Here is a 17,837-nt window from a genome sequence, read left to right on the forward strand (position 1 = left end):
TAATGTAAGTAATACAATGTAAAAGGTATTCTGGCAAAGGACAATGAATGGTTTTTGGTACAAATATCTCTGCTGACATTAATAGCAATCTGTAACCTCTTAATCGTTTAACAATGAGTCTTCACTTAAACAACAACAAAGTTGTATTGGATGCCCCGTTAGATGTCCCTAATGTTTTCTCCTATATTCAGCTGCCAAGATTCTATATTCTTTTCCATGCTAATTTTCTAATACATACTCTGTAGTTGGGAAGGACACAATACGAAACAGAAAAAGACTTTATTTATAGAGAGTTAAGACAGGAGGAGAGAACTACAAAGAAACAGAGCTGGAGTCACATTATAGTAGTCTGAATCTTTCCTACTCCAGAGGCTAACAGGGAGGATATTTCAACAGAAGGAATAACCCAATAAATAAAAGAAGCCTAGATATTAATTTTCTTGTTACAATCTAAGCAGTCTTGGGGACAAGAAAGAAAGAGATAGGTGGCAGGATATATTTCATACAAAGAAATCGTGCTTCAAAATGCACTTCTTTTTTAAGGCCAATTCTGTCAGCCAAAATAGCATTGATTTCTTCCCTTTGAAATGCGGGTGGATCAATGTGGGAATGGGAACTAGCCCAGTCCTACCAACTGGCCACTGGCCACAGACCACACACATAGACAGCCAGTCAACAGAAGCTTCCCCAGCTACTAGCCTGACTGCAGAACATTCCCAGTGCCCAGCCACTAACTAACAGTTTTCAGCACAAAGGTGGGCAGTCATAACATGAGGTATTTTCAGATTGCTAAGTGAACAACACTGGTAGCAAACAGGGAAGAGAGATTAGAGAGGACATAGAGTTCATTCACACCTACCTGAACTGTAGCTGTCAGTGGAGGACTGTGAAATCGAGCGAGACAAAGATCTTCGGCCAGTTTTGGTGGGGAATTTGGTGAACTCCTGCATGTCATCAGCAAACTGGATTTGCTATATAAAAGGAAAACAAACAGTTGAAAACTTGTATGGAAAATCAGTGAAATGTTTTCTTTTTGTAAGGTTATACATTGCCTTTCCTAAAAGCCAGTGTTGTCACATGGCTCCTACTAAGCCAGCAACTTTCCCACCAGAAATGGGGGAAGGCCGAGGCTCCCAAAACGTCAATCACTGTCTCCTCCCAATTGTTTCTGCAGGATTTGGGAGGAGGGGCTAAGGTTAAGACCCAACTTCTTTTAGTATTTGTCCAATTTTACAAATCTTTCTCACATTCCATCAAGTTTTTTTCCCCTCTTATAACCCTGACAGATTAAACTCTTTACCCTTCTTCCCAAATCTTTCAGAAAACAGAATCTCATAGTGCTACTGGGGTTTTTGGTTTTTGTTTTCAGAATATTCTCTTGTAGCACATTCCTAAAGTTGGCGATGGTCTTGCTTTCTGAAAGAATTATAAAGAGATGACTAGAAATGGTGATGGGCATTAGGGTGCCAATACTCAGAGCCCAACCATATGTCTATACTTCACAAAGCCAATGTAGTATCTCCAGAACCTTCTATCCCAGTAAAAATTTAAAATACCAGAATATAATTATAAAGATAAATTGAAAAACCCACACACACTATAGTAAAATCTAACTCATTAGGACTAATTTGAAGGAAGGAGAAAATAATGACTTGGTAAACTTTGCATTAAAAACTTCCTTAAATGGGCCAGGCGCGGTGGCTCACGCCTGTAATCCCAGCACTTTGGGAGGTCAAGGCGGGTAGATCACGAGGTCAGGAGATGGAGACCAGCCTGGCCAAGATGGTGAATCCCCTTCTCTACTAAAAATACAAAAATTAGCTGGGATTGGTGGCAGGCACCTGTAATCCCAGCTACTTGGGAGGCTGAGGCAGGGAACTGCTTGAACCCGGGAGGCGGTGGTTGCAGTAAGCTGAGATCGTGCCACTGCACTCCAGCCTGGGTGACAGAGCAAGACTCCATCTCAAACAACAACGACAACAACAACAAAAACAAACAAACAAACTTCCTTAAATGAAGTCAGAACTAGATAATTCTTTGAAGAATACTTGGAAAACTGGATCTAATCAATAGCAAATAGCTTGCAATTGATATTATTTATAGATTTATAAAGTGTGTAACACTTTTATTACATGGTTTAAACCTTCTTCCTGAACTCCTGTTTAAACTCTGATAAACCCTTTCTTCAAAATAAAATAAACTTCACCATCCTGAAATAAGCAGGATGGTTTGAGAATGTGAACTGAGATTCTGTCCACAATCCAACTAAATCTGAAAAGGTTCCCATAGAGAATCCATTAAGCTAAGTCTTTGGCAAATACTCTGGAAGTGTAAATGACTACAGATTAAAATATTCTCTGTATAATACTGGCAACATGGGTATAGCCACTTTAAATTAAAGCCAGGAACAGTAAACTACTCGTTAGTTACAGCTACAAAAGCTTCACCTCCTCTTTCACAAGTACCCTTCAGCTAGGGGAGCACCAGATTGCAGTGTAGGAATCAGGTTTAAGTGGGCAGTCTAGGCATAAGCAGCTAATATAAACAAATTGGAAACGGAATTAGCACGACTCCACAGGTAATAAGGCAGTAATTAAGGGAACACAGGTTTGTGTTTGCAACTTTCTATCTAGCATGGTTCACAGCAAGAATGAAAGCAGAGACCAGCCATGTAGTAACAGCCATGGATACTATCAGTAGTAGGCCTAAGATAAAACCCTGAAGGTACGTCTATTTAAAACTTATCCTAGTTCAGTATCCAGCTGGGCAAATTTTTTTCTTTAGCCTACTCTGTGAAATAAGGAGGTGACAGAGGACAGATCCTGTTTAATTAAATCTAAGGACAGATCCTAAAGGCATGGAAGGGAATGAGCTACCTATGCTGGCACTTAGCCCAGGGTCTTAAACATATGGGAAGGCATTCAATGAATATCTGTAGAAGGAGTGATCCTTTCAAAATCCTTTCTTATGTTTCCACACAATTAGGATTCAAAAAAGGAAAGGAAGAAAAAAATACTTTCTTGTGTAAAATAAATCAATCAAGTTTCAAAGATAAATAAAAAAGTAAATAAAGACTCAAGTCAAACCACATATACTGCACCGGAGCTAAACAAATATCTTTATACATCCAAAGCTGCTTTTTTAGTTTAGGTGCTAAAATTTTAACGATAAATACCTTAAACATCAAAAGCACAACTATCTTTCAAAAAAAAAAAAAAAAAATACTCATTGAGGTGGCCACAGGTCAGCATTTGCCCTTCTAGATAGGATTCCTCACTGCATGTTCACATGATTTCTGCTGTCAGCAAAGCTAGTTTCACTGAAGAAATTAATCCAGGACCAAGGTAATGACTTCCAATTCAATATGCTGTTATTTTGGTGATGGCAAAAAATACAGTCACGAGACCATCAAACCCTCTTAACACTCTCCAGAGGCAGCCCTTCCTCCACCAGCCTCCCTGCTGCCGGCATAATGCAGACTATTCTATTCGGAAGCTGCTCTCCCCTCTGCTGATTCCTTCCTCTGTTTGCCTTTTTTCAAAGGGTTCTGGGCATGTTCCCAGATGCCAGGTACATGAAGGGTGACGGTGGGGGAGGGAACTGCAATAACGCTTGCAGTTTTTTAGATAGAGAGGTGGCTGTGGCAAGAGAGAAATGTTTTTCTTCAGCAACTTAAAAACTGAATAATCATAATTTCCCCTTATATTAATACAGCTCATCAGTAGCCTAAAGCTAAGCAAAATCTTTCCCATCTAAAAATACTCGACTGTATTGCAAGCAGCTTAGCAGCTTACTAACCAGTGCAGTGCCCCTACCTCCCCATCTCTCAAATAATGAATATGGTCCATATTTGAAGTGGGTAGAATGTTAACTCAAGCCATGGCAAGGATGAATGGGTTGCGTATTCTTGCAGCTGTTTGACATTCTCACCACTTACAAGGTGTCCCAGCAAGGTCTTCTCTTCCACCCCAAATTACATGCTGAAGAGAATCTGTGTTACAATTGATGCTGTGGAATACATTTGCTCTGCCAGTTTCCTCCAGACCTGTTAGCTCCACTGGTTATCTTCACAGCTAGTAGCTCTGTCTTCTCTTGGTGAACTACCTCCTGGAGCATTGTTCACCCTCACACTGTAAATATAAACACTGCTGCCAAAAGCAACTTTTGGATATCACAAGTTTTCTCTCCAGATCTCAACAACAGCCTTCTGACTGGGTTGGACTCACTGCATTTAAGGCAAATATGATAATCTGGGTAAGACGAAAAGACTACAAAGTTGTTCTGTTTCTATTAATTCCTATCATCATAATTTCTTCCAAACATTAAATCTTTTTTTTTTTTTTTTTTTGAGACAGAGTCTTGCTCTGTCGCCCAGGCTGGAGCGCAGTGGCCGGATCTCGGCTCACTGCAAGCTCCGCCTCCCGGGTTTACGCCATTCTCCTGCCTCAGCCTCCCGAGTAGCTGGGACTACAGGCGCCCGCCACCTCGCCCGGCTAATTTTTTGTATTTTTTAGTAGAGACGGGGTTTCACCGTGTTAGCCAGGATGGTCTTGATCTCCTGACCTCGTGATCCGCCCGTCTCGGCCTCCCAAAGTGCTGGGATTACAGGCTTGAGCCACCGCGCCCGGCCCCAAACATTAAATCTTAATTGCTGTGCTTTCATCTTTCTTCAAATCTACCATCTACAAGGAATACTACACCTAAAAAAAAAGTAGGATTGGGAAGAGAAGGAATGGAAAGGAAATACAGTGGTTGAAACGCAGAAAGTATCTTTAAGTAAAAAGTCTTATGTTAAAGAACGATGTTATGCTTGAGTACTCACCACCTCATAAACAGCCTTACCCACAACTGAACAAGCACACCAGTGTTCCATTCTTACACTAAGAGCATATTTATGAAAGGCTAGAAGGTCAGATTGACCCATTCTTCAAATAGCACACCCAAATACAGAAGTCTACTTGCTGCGTCTTAAAAACCCAATTAAATATCAGGCCAGTTTAACATGCTATTTAAAGCACCTCTTCAAATAGCTTAGCAGGTACAATGGTTGACTTTCTTCCATTTGATACTGAGAATGGTAAAGAAAAGCTCTACCAAACGAATAATTTGGGGTATATCCACTACCTAGTGGGAAGTCTGCTGACAAAGTGAGCTGAAAGAATTGTGCAGACCTTACCAAGAAAAGGGTAGCAGACACAATCCAAAAAAGTTACACACCTCAAGAGAAGAAAAATTGTATGCTATTCATTTAGTTGATCCTAATTGATATATATTTTTTACCATTAGAAGCTGAGTTTACTTTCACAAACACACATCCTATATTCTTAGAAGTTAAAGAGCCCAGCTACACTCCCTCCCAGGGCCCACCCAGTTTTGCCTGCTATCTCCTGAATGAGAAAGAATTAACAGCTACCAGAATTCCACCACAACATTTTAGCCAAGAAATGGTGATCAGGCAGGATAATATCTGTGGTGCATTATATTCTTTAATCATCACATTTGCTAGGCACCAACTAAGTATCCAGTGCTACTCCAGGAAAGTTCTATGTAAGGAAACATGGTCCCTTAAAATCTGTAGACATGTTTTGACCCACAGTATAGTAACATAAGTGGCTTTGGCATGGAATTTCACTGCTCCATGAGGAACATGCCAGATATTATAGTCTTCATAGCCTTATCTGGATATTGTTTAACCTAGGTTTAACTTAGACATCTTGTCAAATTTGTTATTTTAAATGCCAATCTAATAGCTTTTAATTTCCTCAGAAAGGTTTCTTCCTAAGGGTAAAGAACTAGATTCAAAGATAAACAGCAATTACTAGGAAAACAAATCATTAAGAAAGTGTAACGTAGAAGTAAGCAAAGCAGTCTTTCTTACTGCAGAGAATTATTTGAAGGGCTAGTATCCCTCTTTTGGTACACTACTGATTCTCTGGGACATTCCTAAATTTATATATTCTGTCCCATTGTCTCTCCTAGCATATTGTGTGTAGAGATTTTTCTGTTTAGAAATTATGGTCAGCATATTTCTTAGCAACTGAGCAAAAAAAAAAAAAAGTAACAATAAAAAACTAGAAATTTTAACAAGTTCATCATTACTAAGCATAGTGTGTTAGAACACTTTTCAAGATTCCTACATCTTTTCTAATCCCTCTTTCACACATATTTTCTGGTTAAATTATTCTTTCTTCTACAGATTCTACCCTCACCCACTTCTTTTTCAGAGGAAAGGAAGAGGATATGGCAGACAGCCAAAACAGGTGTAACACCTTTACTTCCTTACTCTCTCTCTCTTTTTAAAGAGACAGGGTCTCACTATGTTTGCCAGGCTGGCTGCAAACTGCTGGGCTCAAACAATCTTCTCACCTCCTGAGCAGCTGGGACTATAGGCCCATACCACCCTGCCCAGTTTTTCTTGATATTTACCAGTCTGATTCCCATTTCAGATGAACCCAAAGAAACAGTTATCAATAAAAACCCACTCCTTGGTACAAGAAATACACACATCTGAATACCTTTCACCTCAAGTAAAAAAAAGTTTCCCCAAGAAAGGAATTCCCTTCCCAACACAATGCCCCCAGACACACCCACCGAAAAACAACTTATCTCAAGGGCATCAGTCTCAGGCCAGAGTTGAATCCACAGCCACCTCCAGTCACTTCTTCCATTCCCTCGTGCAGAAACCAGTCTTCTGAGACTCAGCAGGTTTTGGCTGCTCCCTGCTCTCCTTCCCTGTCTCAAGTTTCTTAAGTTCTCAGTCTCCCCAGATGGGGCCTGAGTTTCTGGGGGGAGAGGGAGGGCAGGCTGACTAATCTCAGCACATATCTTCCCCCCCAACTCCCGCCTCTGTGTCTCAACAGTAACAGGATATAATACACACACAGCTAGAATCGAATTCCACAGTCAGAAGCAATACTCCTTTCAAAGTAGGACTCAACTAGATCTTCTGTCAATGCTGGCGGCAAGAAGAGGTGAGGCAATACCAGGCTCCAAACTGCTGAGTCACTTAAAAGGTAAGGAATATACAGCTTGAAAAACTCTGCCAAAGAGTAGTTTGACCCTTGTGAGCTACTCCCCTCTCTTCCTATAAGACAAAACACTTCACTATTATCTCCCAAAGTGCTCCAGTCAATATGCAGGATCGAGGCCTGCGACTGTCAACTAGAAGTAAAAGTAAGAGGTTAAAAAAAAAGGCAATAAGTAGGACTGAAAAGGGCTTCCCAATCTTTTGACCACAATTTGCAAAAGAATGTAACACACATCTAGACTGTTTCAATACCTGTTTAGCTATCTACTACCTACCCAGTTGCCTGACCTGTCCATATTTCTCTTTTCCTCAGTCCCACCACCAATAGTATATAAACACATGCCAGTCATCTCTGTTTCTCCCGACATTGAATTATAATCAATTCTAGGTTTTAAAAAAACTCAGTACAGGTGACTGAAGAAATCCTGGTTCCTGGAACATATCCACTACTTTAGTGATAACACTAAAGTCTCCTCTCCCACCTGCTACCCTCCATCCTCACTTGCTAGCACTACTGTTGTACTTTCTGGTTACTTTTCCAACTTTATTACAATCATTTTCAGCATACAAAAAATGTAAAAGCATAGTATAATAAACACCTGTACTCTCCACCTAGAATGAATCTTTCCATTTTCCATAATAGGTTTTTTTCTCTGTATATGTACACACATACACATGCATACTTTCACATGGTCCTGTAAAAATAAAGGTTGCAAACATGAACATTACCAATAAATTGTTCTGAATGTATCTTCTAAGAATAAGAATATCCTCCTACAGAACCATGATGACATATCACACTTAATATTAACAATTATTCTATATCATCATATATCCAGACTATATTCAAATTTCCCTAATTTTCTCAAGAATATTTTTTATATCCCAACAGTCTCCTCAACCCTGCCAACCCAGCATGGATTCAAGGTTCATTAAATGCAGTTGGTTGTTAGGTTCTGTTAGCCTCTGCTAATCTAGAACAGTCTCTCCAATGTCCCCCAGCCCCTTGTGATACTGGCTTTTCTTTGAGGAACCCAGATTAATTGTCTCATAAAATCACTCATGTTTTGAATTTTTCAGAGGGTTTCCTTCCTACAAACTGGAAGTTCAGTTCTGAGGTTTTATTAGAAAAAGGTTAAAATTTCCTGGATTATGTAGTATATTTCACCTAGCATCATTATTAGGAGGCACATGTCAGGTTGTTCCACTATTAGCAATGCTAAGATTGAGTCCTCGTTAAAGTGAGACCATCAGATCTCTCCTTTGAAAGGTACATTTTCTCTTTTGCAAGTAAAAGTTAATTTGTAGGGCGATACTTTTTTTCAACATGTTAATATCCTATTCCCTAATGACTTTACCATCTGTTAATAATCCTTGCCTGAACCAATTATATTGGGAAGGTTATAGAATCACAACTTGTATTTTTCTATCAATCCTTTCACATTAGCTGGCATTCTTTTGCAAAGAAAACTCTTCTCCATTTGTCATTCAGATTTTTATGTATTTAACAGATTACACTTAATTACACCTTAATTGCACTGAATACTCATATTGTCTCAAATTGGGCCAGTGGGAGCCTCCTTCAAGCTGGCTCTTCTGTCCTTTTGACATGATTCCATTACAGTCCTTCCACTCGTTTTGACAAAAGAAGATATACCAGGCTCACCTTATTCTTCCTCTTCTCCAAACTCGGATTCAACCATTTCTCTCAGGAGCCTTTCTTTTAGGAGGGGGTAGTATTTAGAAGCTAGTATCTGGAGTAAGAGGTGTGATAATTGCTATTAGAGATGCCTCTACGCCTAGGTTCTTTTGGTAGAGAGAAAAATCAATCCTTTTACTTATGAGTTCATATTGATATTTCTACTTCAGATTCAATATTACTTTTTAAAACAAGTTTTACTATTTGTATGTCATCTCTAATAAATGTTTACTTATTTGATTTATTCTATAATGCATATAAAATAGTTTCAAAATGACAAGACTAATTATATTATGCACCAAAATTTACTGAGTGAAGTGTCAAGGTTTCATCGAAGTTCTTTTCGTCCTCAGAATATATTTCATAAAGATGTATAGTCAAAGTACTATTTTCTGGGTGACTGAGTAATCAATTTGATATATTAGCTTTGGATTTTATATTTTACTTGGGTTCATTCCTTTTTGTTTGTAAGCAACTTAAAGGTTTCCTTTTTTCTCTTTGATTTTGACATATAAAACATTTACATGTCTCAAAACTTTAAAAGGTATACTCAGAGAAGTTTCACTGCTATTCCTAGCCCTGATACTCTGCGTGTCCCTCCCCATTTTCACTGGTTTCTGGTTTATCTTTTTTATGTTTCTTTTTAGGAGTGTGGGAAGCAAATACATATTATTTTCCCTCCCTTAGTCAAAAGGTAGCATGATAATATAGTCTGCACCTTGTTTTTTTCACTTGGGAATCATTTTGTATTGGTTCATAGGGTATAAGAACCAACTAGTATAGGCTCAGGGAAAGAAAAAGCTGTCAAGGTGGGGTGCGGTGGCTCATGCCTGTAATCCCAGTACTTTGGGAGGTCGACGGGGGGTGGATCACCTAACGTCAGGAGTTTGAGACCAGCCTGACCAATATGGTGAAACCACGTCTCTACTAAAATTACAAAAATCAGCCGGGCATGGTGGCACGTGCCTGTAGTCTCAGTTACTCGGGAGGCTGAGGCAGGAGAATCACTTGAACCTGGGAGGTGGAGGTTGCAGTGAGCCAAGATCACACCACTGCATTCCAGCCTAGGCGACACAGCGAGACTGTCTCAAAAAAAAAAAAAAAATTAAATTTTGTATAGGAAAATATCGACAAATTTTGTCAATATGTATCACTGCTAGAATATCACTGATCTAAATAGTTTACAAACCATTTTTGTTGAACTTTTGGCATACAAATAACAAGCATCACTGGTACCACCACCTGACAGCACTAGATGAAGATTTTTACTTAAAGTTGATTGGACAGGAAGTTTGAAATCCACACTTACTAGTAGGGTGGACACCAAGATCTTGAATGCCTAGATTTATATGACTTTAAGTGCTTTGCCTGAATACCTGTGGCTTACATTTTATAGAGGATTTGCATTTTTAAAACATTCCAGAATCCTTTGAATGTTGCATCTATGCTTCACAAATGAGAAAACAACAGGGGTTGGGGTTAAGTGATTTGCTTAAGGCAATTTGCTACCAACACTGAGATTTAAAAAGCAAAAAGCAAAAAAACAAAACAAAACAAAACAAAAAAACCCACCCACAAGCCCAGTTCTATTTTCCTTCTTTTGGAATAGGCTGGGGAAACGGCAGCTTTCCCCTTTATTTCCAAGGGGTCAGGTTACCTTGGAATGGTCTACTTTTGCACTATAAGCTTTCTGAGCTTATAATACCAGATAAACATTTGTAAGCATTGGTAAAGGAAAATAATTCTTTCAGTTCCAAAAATCTTTACTAATTTTCAGAAAAGTAAAATGATGCAAAGAAATGTAATGTTTTTAAGTTGCCAACGAATTGCCATTGAGAAGTACTGCTCCATAGACCTAGAAAGGGTGGGGAGAGTCCAGTAAAAGCAGAGCCCAAACACTGTGGTAACAAAATGTTTCATTCTAGAATATACTTCCATTGTCTTTTGGGAATGGAGTAAGGAGGAGAACGTATGGGCAATCTAATCTTGACTACTTTTCTAGGACAAAAGAAATTAATTCAGAAGTCCCTATTTGTATCATTTCCACCAGTGTTTAAGCAAAAATTTTAGTTTAGTATAGTTAAATTGACCACTGATTTTTTCTTTTTCCTCTTTTGGTCACTGGGGAAATTCGCTGGTTATTTCATGAGAAGTTATCATATTCTAAAACATGCAACAGAGAATATACTTTAAATGTGCTTTTTGAAGGGGTTTATCCTGTGCTGAATGGTGCTGGAGGACTACTTCTTTCACACATCTACACTTAGCACAATCAGAGAATTTCTTTTAAACTAAAAACATTCCATTAGGTTCCTTTCTCATCTGTAGTGTGCCACTCAAAAAGCACCCTTTCCAAGTCACTTCACATCTTATGTCTAAAAGATCTAGCAAAGTTGAATTCTACCAACAGAAAAAGAGTTATATTTGGCCAGGTGCAGTGGCTCACACTTATAAACCAAGCACTTTGGGAGGCTGAGGAGGGAGGACCCCTTGAGCCCAGGAATTTGAGACCAGCCCTGGCAACATTGTGAGCCCTTGGCTCTACAACAAATAAAAAAAATTAGCGGGGAATGGTGGTGCGCACTTGTAGTCCCAGCTACTCGGGAGGCTGAGGTGGAAGAATCACTTGAGCCTGGGAGGTCGAGGCTGCAGTGAGCTGTGACTGTGCCAGTGTACAGAGCAAGACCCTGTCTCCAAAAAAAAAAAAAAAGTTATATTAAATTTGAAGACCTCGGGTTAAAAAAAAAAAAAAATTACCATTGATGTATTTCCACTTTCTGGTACCACCTTTGTGACTACTATGACTAACAAAAGTTCTTGTAAGGCTATTATTTTTATTGAAGTATTCTGGATTTAAGTAACATGATATGTGATTACTGAATCTTGGTTTCAAAGTTATGGTAGGTATTTATTTAAAGTAATCAATTAAATAATCTCACTTTTATGTGCAATCTAAAAAAGCCAAACTCATAGAAGCAAAAAGCAGAAGGTTCTTACCAGGAGTCAGGAAGGTGGAATAAGATAAATAAGTTCTGGAGAGTTAATGAACAGCACAGTGACTACAGTTAACAATAACATATTGTATACCAGAAATTTGCTAAGAGTAGATCCTAAGTATTCTCATCACATACAACACACACATACACACAAAGGAACTATGAGGTGATGGATATATTAGCTAGCTTGACTGTGGTAATAATTTCACAATGTATACATCAAAATATCACACTGTACACCTTGAATACTTCTTTTTTTTTTAAGAGACAGAGTCTTGCTGTCACCCCGACTAGAGTAAAGTGGCAGGATCATAGCTCACTGCAACCAACTTCTGGGCTCAAGCAATCCTCCGGCCTCAGCCTCCTGAGTGGCTAGGATAACAGTCATGTGCCACCATGCCCAGTTGATTTTTTTTTTCCTTTTTTGTAAAAGATGGGGATTTCATTATGTTGCCCCGGCTGGTCTTGAACTCTTGGCCTTGAACAATCTTCCCACCTCAACCTCCCAAAGACGTGAGCCACTGCTCCTGGCCCAAATACATACAGTTTTCACTTGTCAATTATACTTTAATAAGGTTGAAAAAAATATCCAATACTCAATGAATAGAGAAAATTTTTCACTTAAGAATTTTTATGGCCAGGCTCGGTGGCCCACACCTGTAATCCTAGCACTTTGGGAGGCCAAGGTGGGTGGATCACCTGAGGTCAGAAGTTTGAGACCAGCCTGGCCAACATGGCAAAACCTCGTCTGTACTAAAAATACAAAAATCAGCCAGGAGTGGTGGTGGGCACCTGTAATCCCAGCTACTCAGGAGGCTGAGGCAAGAGAATTGCTTGAACCCAGAGGACGGAGGTGGTAGTGAGCTGAGATCACACCACTGCATTCTAGCCTGGGGAAAAGAGTGAAACTCGGTTTCAAAAAAACAATAATTTTTATTTATTTTTATTTTTTAGAGACAGGGTCTCCCTGTGTTACCCAGGCTGGCCTCAAACTCCTGGGCTCAGAGGATCCTCCTGCTTTGGCCTCCCCAAGTGCTAGCATTACAGGCATGAGCCACCACACCTGGCCCAAGAATAAGAATTTTTAATTATAATTTTTAAGAATAATTTTTCTGAAAACCGAGTAGCAAGTTTTAACTATATAACTTCACAAGCTGAATACAACTGCAAAACAGACCCAGTCCCAGGAAGTGAGGTGTGAAATTCTTTTGGTTATTTTAAAGGGGTTCTTTAAAAAAAAAAAAAAAAAAAGATAATTGGTATGTGATTATATTATCTAGCTTAGGCAGCCTCAGCTTTAATGCACCACTGAGCAAACAATGAGATGTCTTTATGTGAGTAGCTGGCTGGAAGGTTTCATAGCAGAACCGTTTTTCCATATGCTGGAGAGCAGTTATAACTGGAACCATCTAGAGCCTCCTCACTCCTCTGGGGAGGACTGTGGGCTCTGTTCTCTAATGAGATGAGTTTATACAAGTTTAGCCTGAACACAGCCCTTATTCAGCTACCCTTCAGTGTGCATATGGAAAGTCTCCCTTAGGTATCCCTGTAAAGATCAACCTAAAGTAAAGAGGTCTTGGCCTATGGTTATATTAAAGATCAGATTTCAGGGAGGTAAAGGTGGAACTGGCACAGGACTCTGTGCTCCAACCTCTAAATCTGGCTATCTTCCTACATAATTCTCTCTCCCAGTGTCCCATTTCATTCATGTTTCTGCAGTACGTGTTACACACTGCACCAACCCTCAGGCATGGTTTGGCCATTCTTTCAAGTTTAATACCAACTTTTCCAGCAACAAAGATAGATTAACATTGGTATAAATCAGGCAAACCCTTATCTGCCCTCCTCCTTTTTATCCCGGGTCCTATTTGGTAACAAAGCAACAGTGACAGACCCCTCCAAGACCAAAAAGGAGTATTTTTCTGTATGTAAGTCTCAGATCGGCTCACTATGGCTTAAGGAGAAAGCTACTCTCCTGGCTACTGGCTCACCAGCTTAGTAGACTGCCTGAGTTCTGCCCTCCTTTTCTTCCTGTCATCTTTCTCTAATCTTTACTCTTTGGCTATTTCATCAGCCCCTCAACCAACTCCTGTCACTTTCTGTGTTTTTGAAGCCAGAATTTCACTAAAATGTCCTCTTCTTGTGATCTTTATAACTTTACTATCACTGTCAGTCTAGGAATTCATAATATAAATTAGCACATTAGGGAAATTCTTATTCTGACCTGACTTTTAATCTATTGAACGCCAGAAGCCCAGCCAACCAGAAACTAGGGTTAACAGTGAGAACAGAGTCAGAATCATTCTTAGCATTTCACATAAAACACAGACTCTTTAGCTTAGAGAAGGCTTAGCCATTCCCTGTTTTTCTAGTGATATCCTTGAGTTGTTTACACACTGCTCTGGCTGTACAGATCAAGAAACTACAACCCAGTCTGGCTAGGAGATAATGGTTCCAAACACCCAATTCAGGGCCTGGTTTTATCCCAATCACCACATCCTCAATTCTAGACAAGTCTTCTAGGTTCTTAGCACTGGGTCCATGGATGGGCTTCAGGCTGCCAATTTCCTCTTATATGGTCCTGTGCTGTGCAATAAAGGTTGGTCAATGATGGACCACATATACAGTGGTGGTTCCACAGAATATGATAGAGCTGAAAAATTCCTATTGCCTGGTGACACTGTAGTGCAGCGCATTACTCACATGTTTGTGGTAATGCTGGTGTAACAAACCTACTGTGCTGTCAGTCATTTAAAGTCTCTATGATGTTTGCACAACAACAAAATCACCTAAGGACACAGCTGACAGAATGTATCCCCCTTGTTAAGTGACACATGACTATGTGCATTTTGCTGGAATATGTACACATCTCTCAGAGGGTTCCAAACCCCAAATGGTTAAGAACCACTACACTGGACTTAAATGATCCAAATAATAACCTCACAAGAATGTCAGCTCTACAGAGTACGAATCTCTGTTTTGTTCACTGATGTGCCCTAAGTGCCTAGCACAGGTCCTGGGACACTGCATCCTGAGCAGACAGGGCTACATGATTTCTGGTCATGGTTTACTCCGAATACTTGCAGAAAAAGAGCAACAGTAGACTATTTTCAGGACCTTTCACACAAGGGAGGACCAATATTTCTCCTTGTGATCAGAATCATCCAGGAAAGGTGGTAGCTGCATTACCATCTTTTTTTTCTTTTTTGAGACATAGTCTTGCTCTGTTGCCCAGGCTGGAGCGTAGTCACGCCATCTCGGCTCACTGCAACCTCCTCCGCCCTATGGATTCAAGTGATTCTCCTGCCTCAGCCTCCTGAGTAGCTGGGCCTACAGGCACCCGCCACCACACCCGGCTAATTTTTGTATTTTTAGTAGAGATGGGGTTTTGCCATGTTGGCCAGGCTGGTCTCGAACCCTGATCTGAAGTGATCTGCCTGCCTTGGCCTCCCAAAGTGTTGGGATTGCAGGCATGAGCCACCGTGCCTGGCCCATTAGCATCTGAATATTACATTTCCTAACAGTGTTGGCCAGTCTTGCTAGATAATCTAAAAGAATAGTTCTAAATCTGGGAGCTTTCAAGTTTATCTGGTGAAGCTGTTTCAAAATGTCAATCGATTCTCCATCTGCTCTCTTACTCTCAGCTCCTCCCCCATTCTGATTACACAGCTCTAGTTTAGAACCAGGTAATGAGTTACTGAAAAAAGCTCCCCATGTGACTGATACCTTCTTCTCCTTCTACAGAATGAGAAGTGCTGATCTAAGAAATAATCTAAGCAGGATCAGAAAAGGAAACACAAGCACACTGAGTTTACCAGGCTCTTGACAAAGCAACTTCCAACACAGGGAACAAATGCATTAGATATGCCTTGTTCAGAAATAAAACAAATAAGGCGAAGGAAGTAGAGAATCTACCTTTAATACCAACTCCATCTGTTAGGAACAGACAATCCATCAGAGGGATCCACAGGGGTTAGGAGAATACGACAAAGAGACTGTCTGAGGAAGACAGAGACTGTATTTTTATTACGGTTTGGTCCAAATTCAGTAAAAATTGGCAAAGTGCTCTCATTCCAAACATGCCCAGCGCTCAGCTAATCCCCTCACTGTGGAATAAGAATGTACAGAATTATGAACCCCCTACTCCCCAAATAGGAGGGGCTCCACCTTCTGAACACAAGGGCCAAAACTAATCTCATCAGCCATCCCCTCCTAATTATAAACTACGTAGATAAATAAGGTGCTTAACAAAGGTGTTCTCCTTCTAAACTTTATGATTTGTAAACTCACTTTATCCCACTTCCACTGAAAACCCAGCCTTTCCCAACCTCAGTTCATTCTTGATTGGTGAACAAGAACAGAAACTATCCCCAGAATATTCTCTCTGTAAAATCTTGGGGAAGGGGTGCAATAAGGTCAGCCCCTCCAAGATGCATTTTCCTTGGACTTACAATACATCTTATTACACTGAGAACACCATGTTCCCAACCAGCTTGGTCTCTTTTCTGTTACAAACCTGAAGTAAACAGATTCTACAGCAGCTACAAGTCTGTTACCAAGGCCACTGTATTATCAATATAATTAACATTCACAATTCATCTAGTCCAGCATGACAAGCCAGCTGGGCTACTTCTCACAAATGAACACTGGGAATCTTCATGTCTTGCTTGCTAAGAAATCTGGTGCTCAGAAGCTGGGCACCGAACCCTCAAATATTGAATTAGAAGTGGGATACCACCTGGCCACCCACAGGAAACTGAATTAGTTACCGAAGCACCTATTTCAACTTCCAAAATAGCAAAATTCGCCGGGCGCAGTGGCTCACGTCTGTAATCCCAACACTTTGGGAGGCTGAGGGTGGTGGATCACCTGAGGTCAGGAGTTCAAGACCACCCTGACCAACATGGTGAAATCCCATCTCTACAAAACACACACACGCGCGCGCGCGCGCGCACACACACACACACACACACACACACACACACACATACACACAATTAGGTGTGGTGGCACATGCCTGTAATCCCAGCTACCTGGGAGGCTGAGGCAGGAGAATCTGTTGAACACGGGAGGCAGAGATTGCAGTGAGCCGAGATCGTGCCATCACACTCCAGCCTGGGCGACAAGAGCGAAAATCCATCTCAAACAAACAAACAACACAAAATAGCAAAATTCTGAAGGTCTCCCTTTCCCCTGAATCTTGCCTAAGTTACACACTTGAAGTGAAACAGAACAGACAAAATTTAGTGCCAACTACAGCCTGAGCTTCTGGCTAGGACAAGCATTGGCCTGGTTCCCAGAAGACTGTAATTCTAAAGAAGGTGTGTTTCAAAGAGAGAAGGGCATGTATAGCTTTTGAGCATCAAACGCAGCCTTTGGCTCAGAAGGGGAAGCCAGGGTTGCAGAGTAAGAACCAGAAGTTTGCTCATCACTGCCGGGCAGAGCTATTGTTTATTACTTTCAGAGTTCCAATGTACTTTTCAAAATCAAACTATTCAACTCATCACAAATCCCCAAACCTCAAACACCCTATGTGAAAGCCTCCCTGTTCTTTAAATCAAGAGCATGTATAAACCAGGATACCAGTTTCAACTTTGGGCAGTGTCCCTAATGCTAAGGGCTTAAAAGTTGTTTCAATGGTGAGAAATTCAAGTCACCTTCCCCGTTATTGTCTAAGGATATCCCTATGCCCACTGCCACTGGGCTAAGAAGCTGGAGGCATATATTCAGATGTCTTCTCCCTGACCTCCTATTTCTGGCATTATAAAGGGATATATTAAGTTGGAAATTCTCATCAATTTCTCACCTGCAGTTCTCGGTACTTCCTTACACCTATGTGAGAGGGCTGTAAGAGTTAGAAAAATCACCCCAGCCAACTGAAAGGGAAAGTGAGTCAAAGCCACCACACGAGTCCAACTTACTTTCTCCTAGGAATGATTATCTCACATTATTTTATTCAATAAACATTTATTGACAGTATTATCTGTCAGGTACTATATACATATATGTGAGATATGGTCTTTGCCCTCAACATGTTCCATCTAGAAAAGTCAAATGACGAGTAAGATTCAAATATCATCAGGTCAGTCCTTAAGATATAAGTTTGAGAAGTACT

The 17,837-nt window shown here is 40.3% G+C and overlaps 1 protein-coding gene across 2 annotated transcripts in view; it reads right to left on the reverse strand.

Moving 5' to 3' along the window:
- Positions 1-17,837, reverse strand: part of LOC105479256 (adenosylhomocysteinase like 1) — a 40,444-nt gene that overhangs the window by 14,109 nt on the left and 8,498 nt on the right. For both annotated transcript variants that reach the window (XM_011737179.2, XM_071097881.1), the window contains exon 2: positions 860-971. In XM_011737179.2, the coding sequence (XP_011735481.1) occupies positions 860-971 (112 nt within the window). The remainder of the gene's footprint in view (positions 1-859; positions 972-17,837) is intronic.

The sequence above is a fragment of the Macaca nemestrina genome, chromosome 1 (genome assembly GCF_043159975.1).
Source record: "Macaca nemestrina isolate mMacNem1 chromosome 1, mMacNem.hap1, whole genome shotgun sequence".
NCBI lineage: Eukaryota > Metazoa > Chordata > Mammalia > Primates > Cercopithecidae > Macaca > Macaca nemestrina.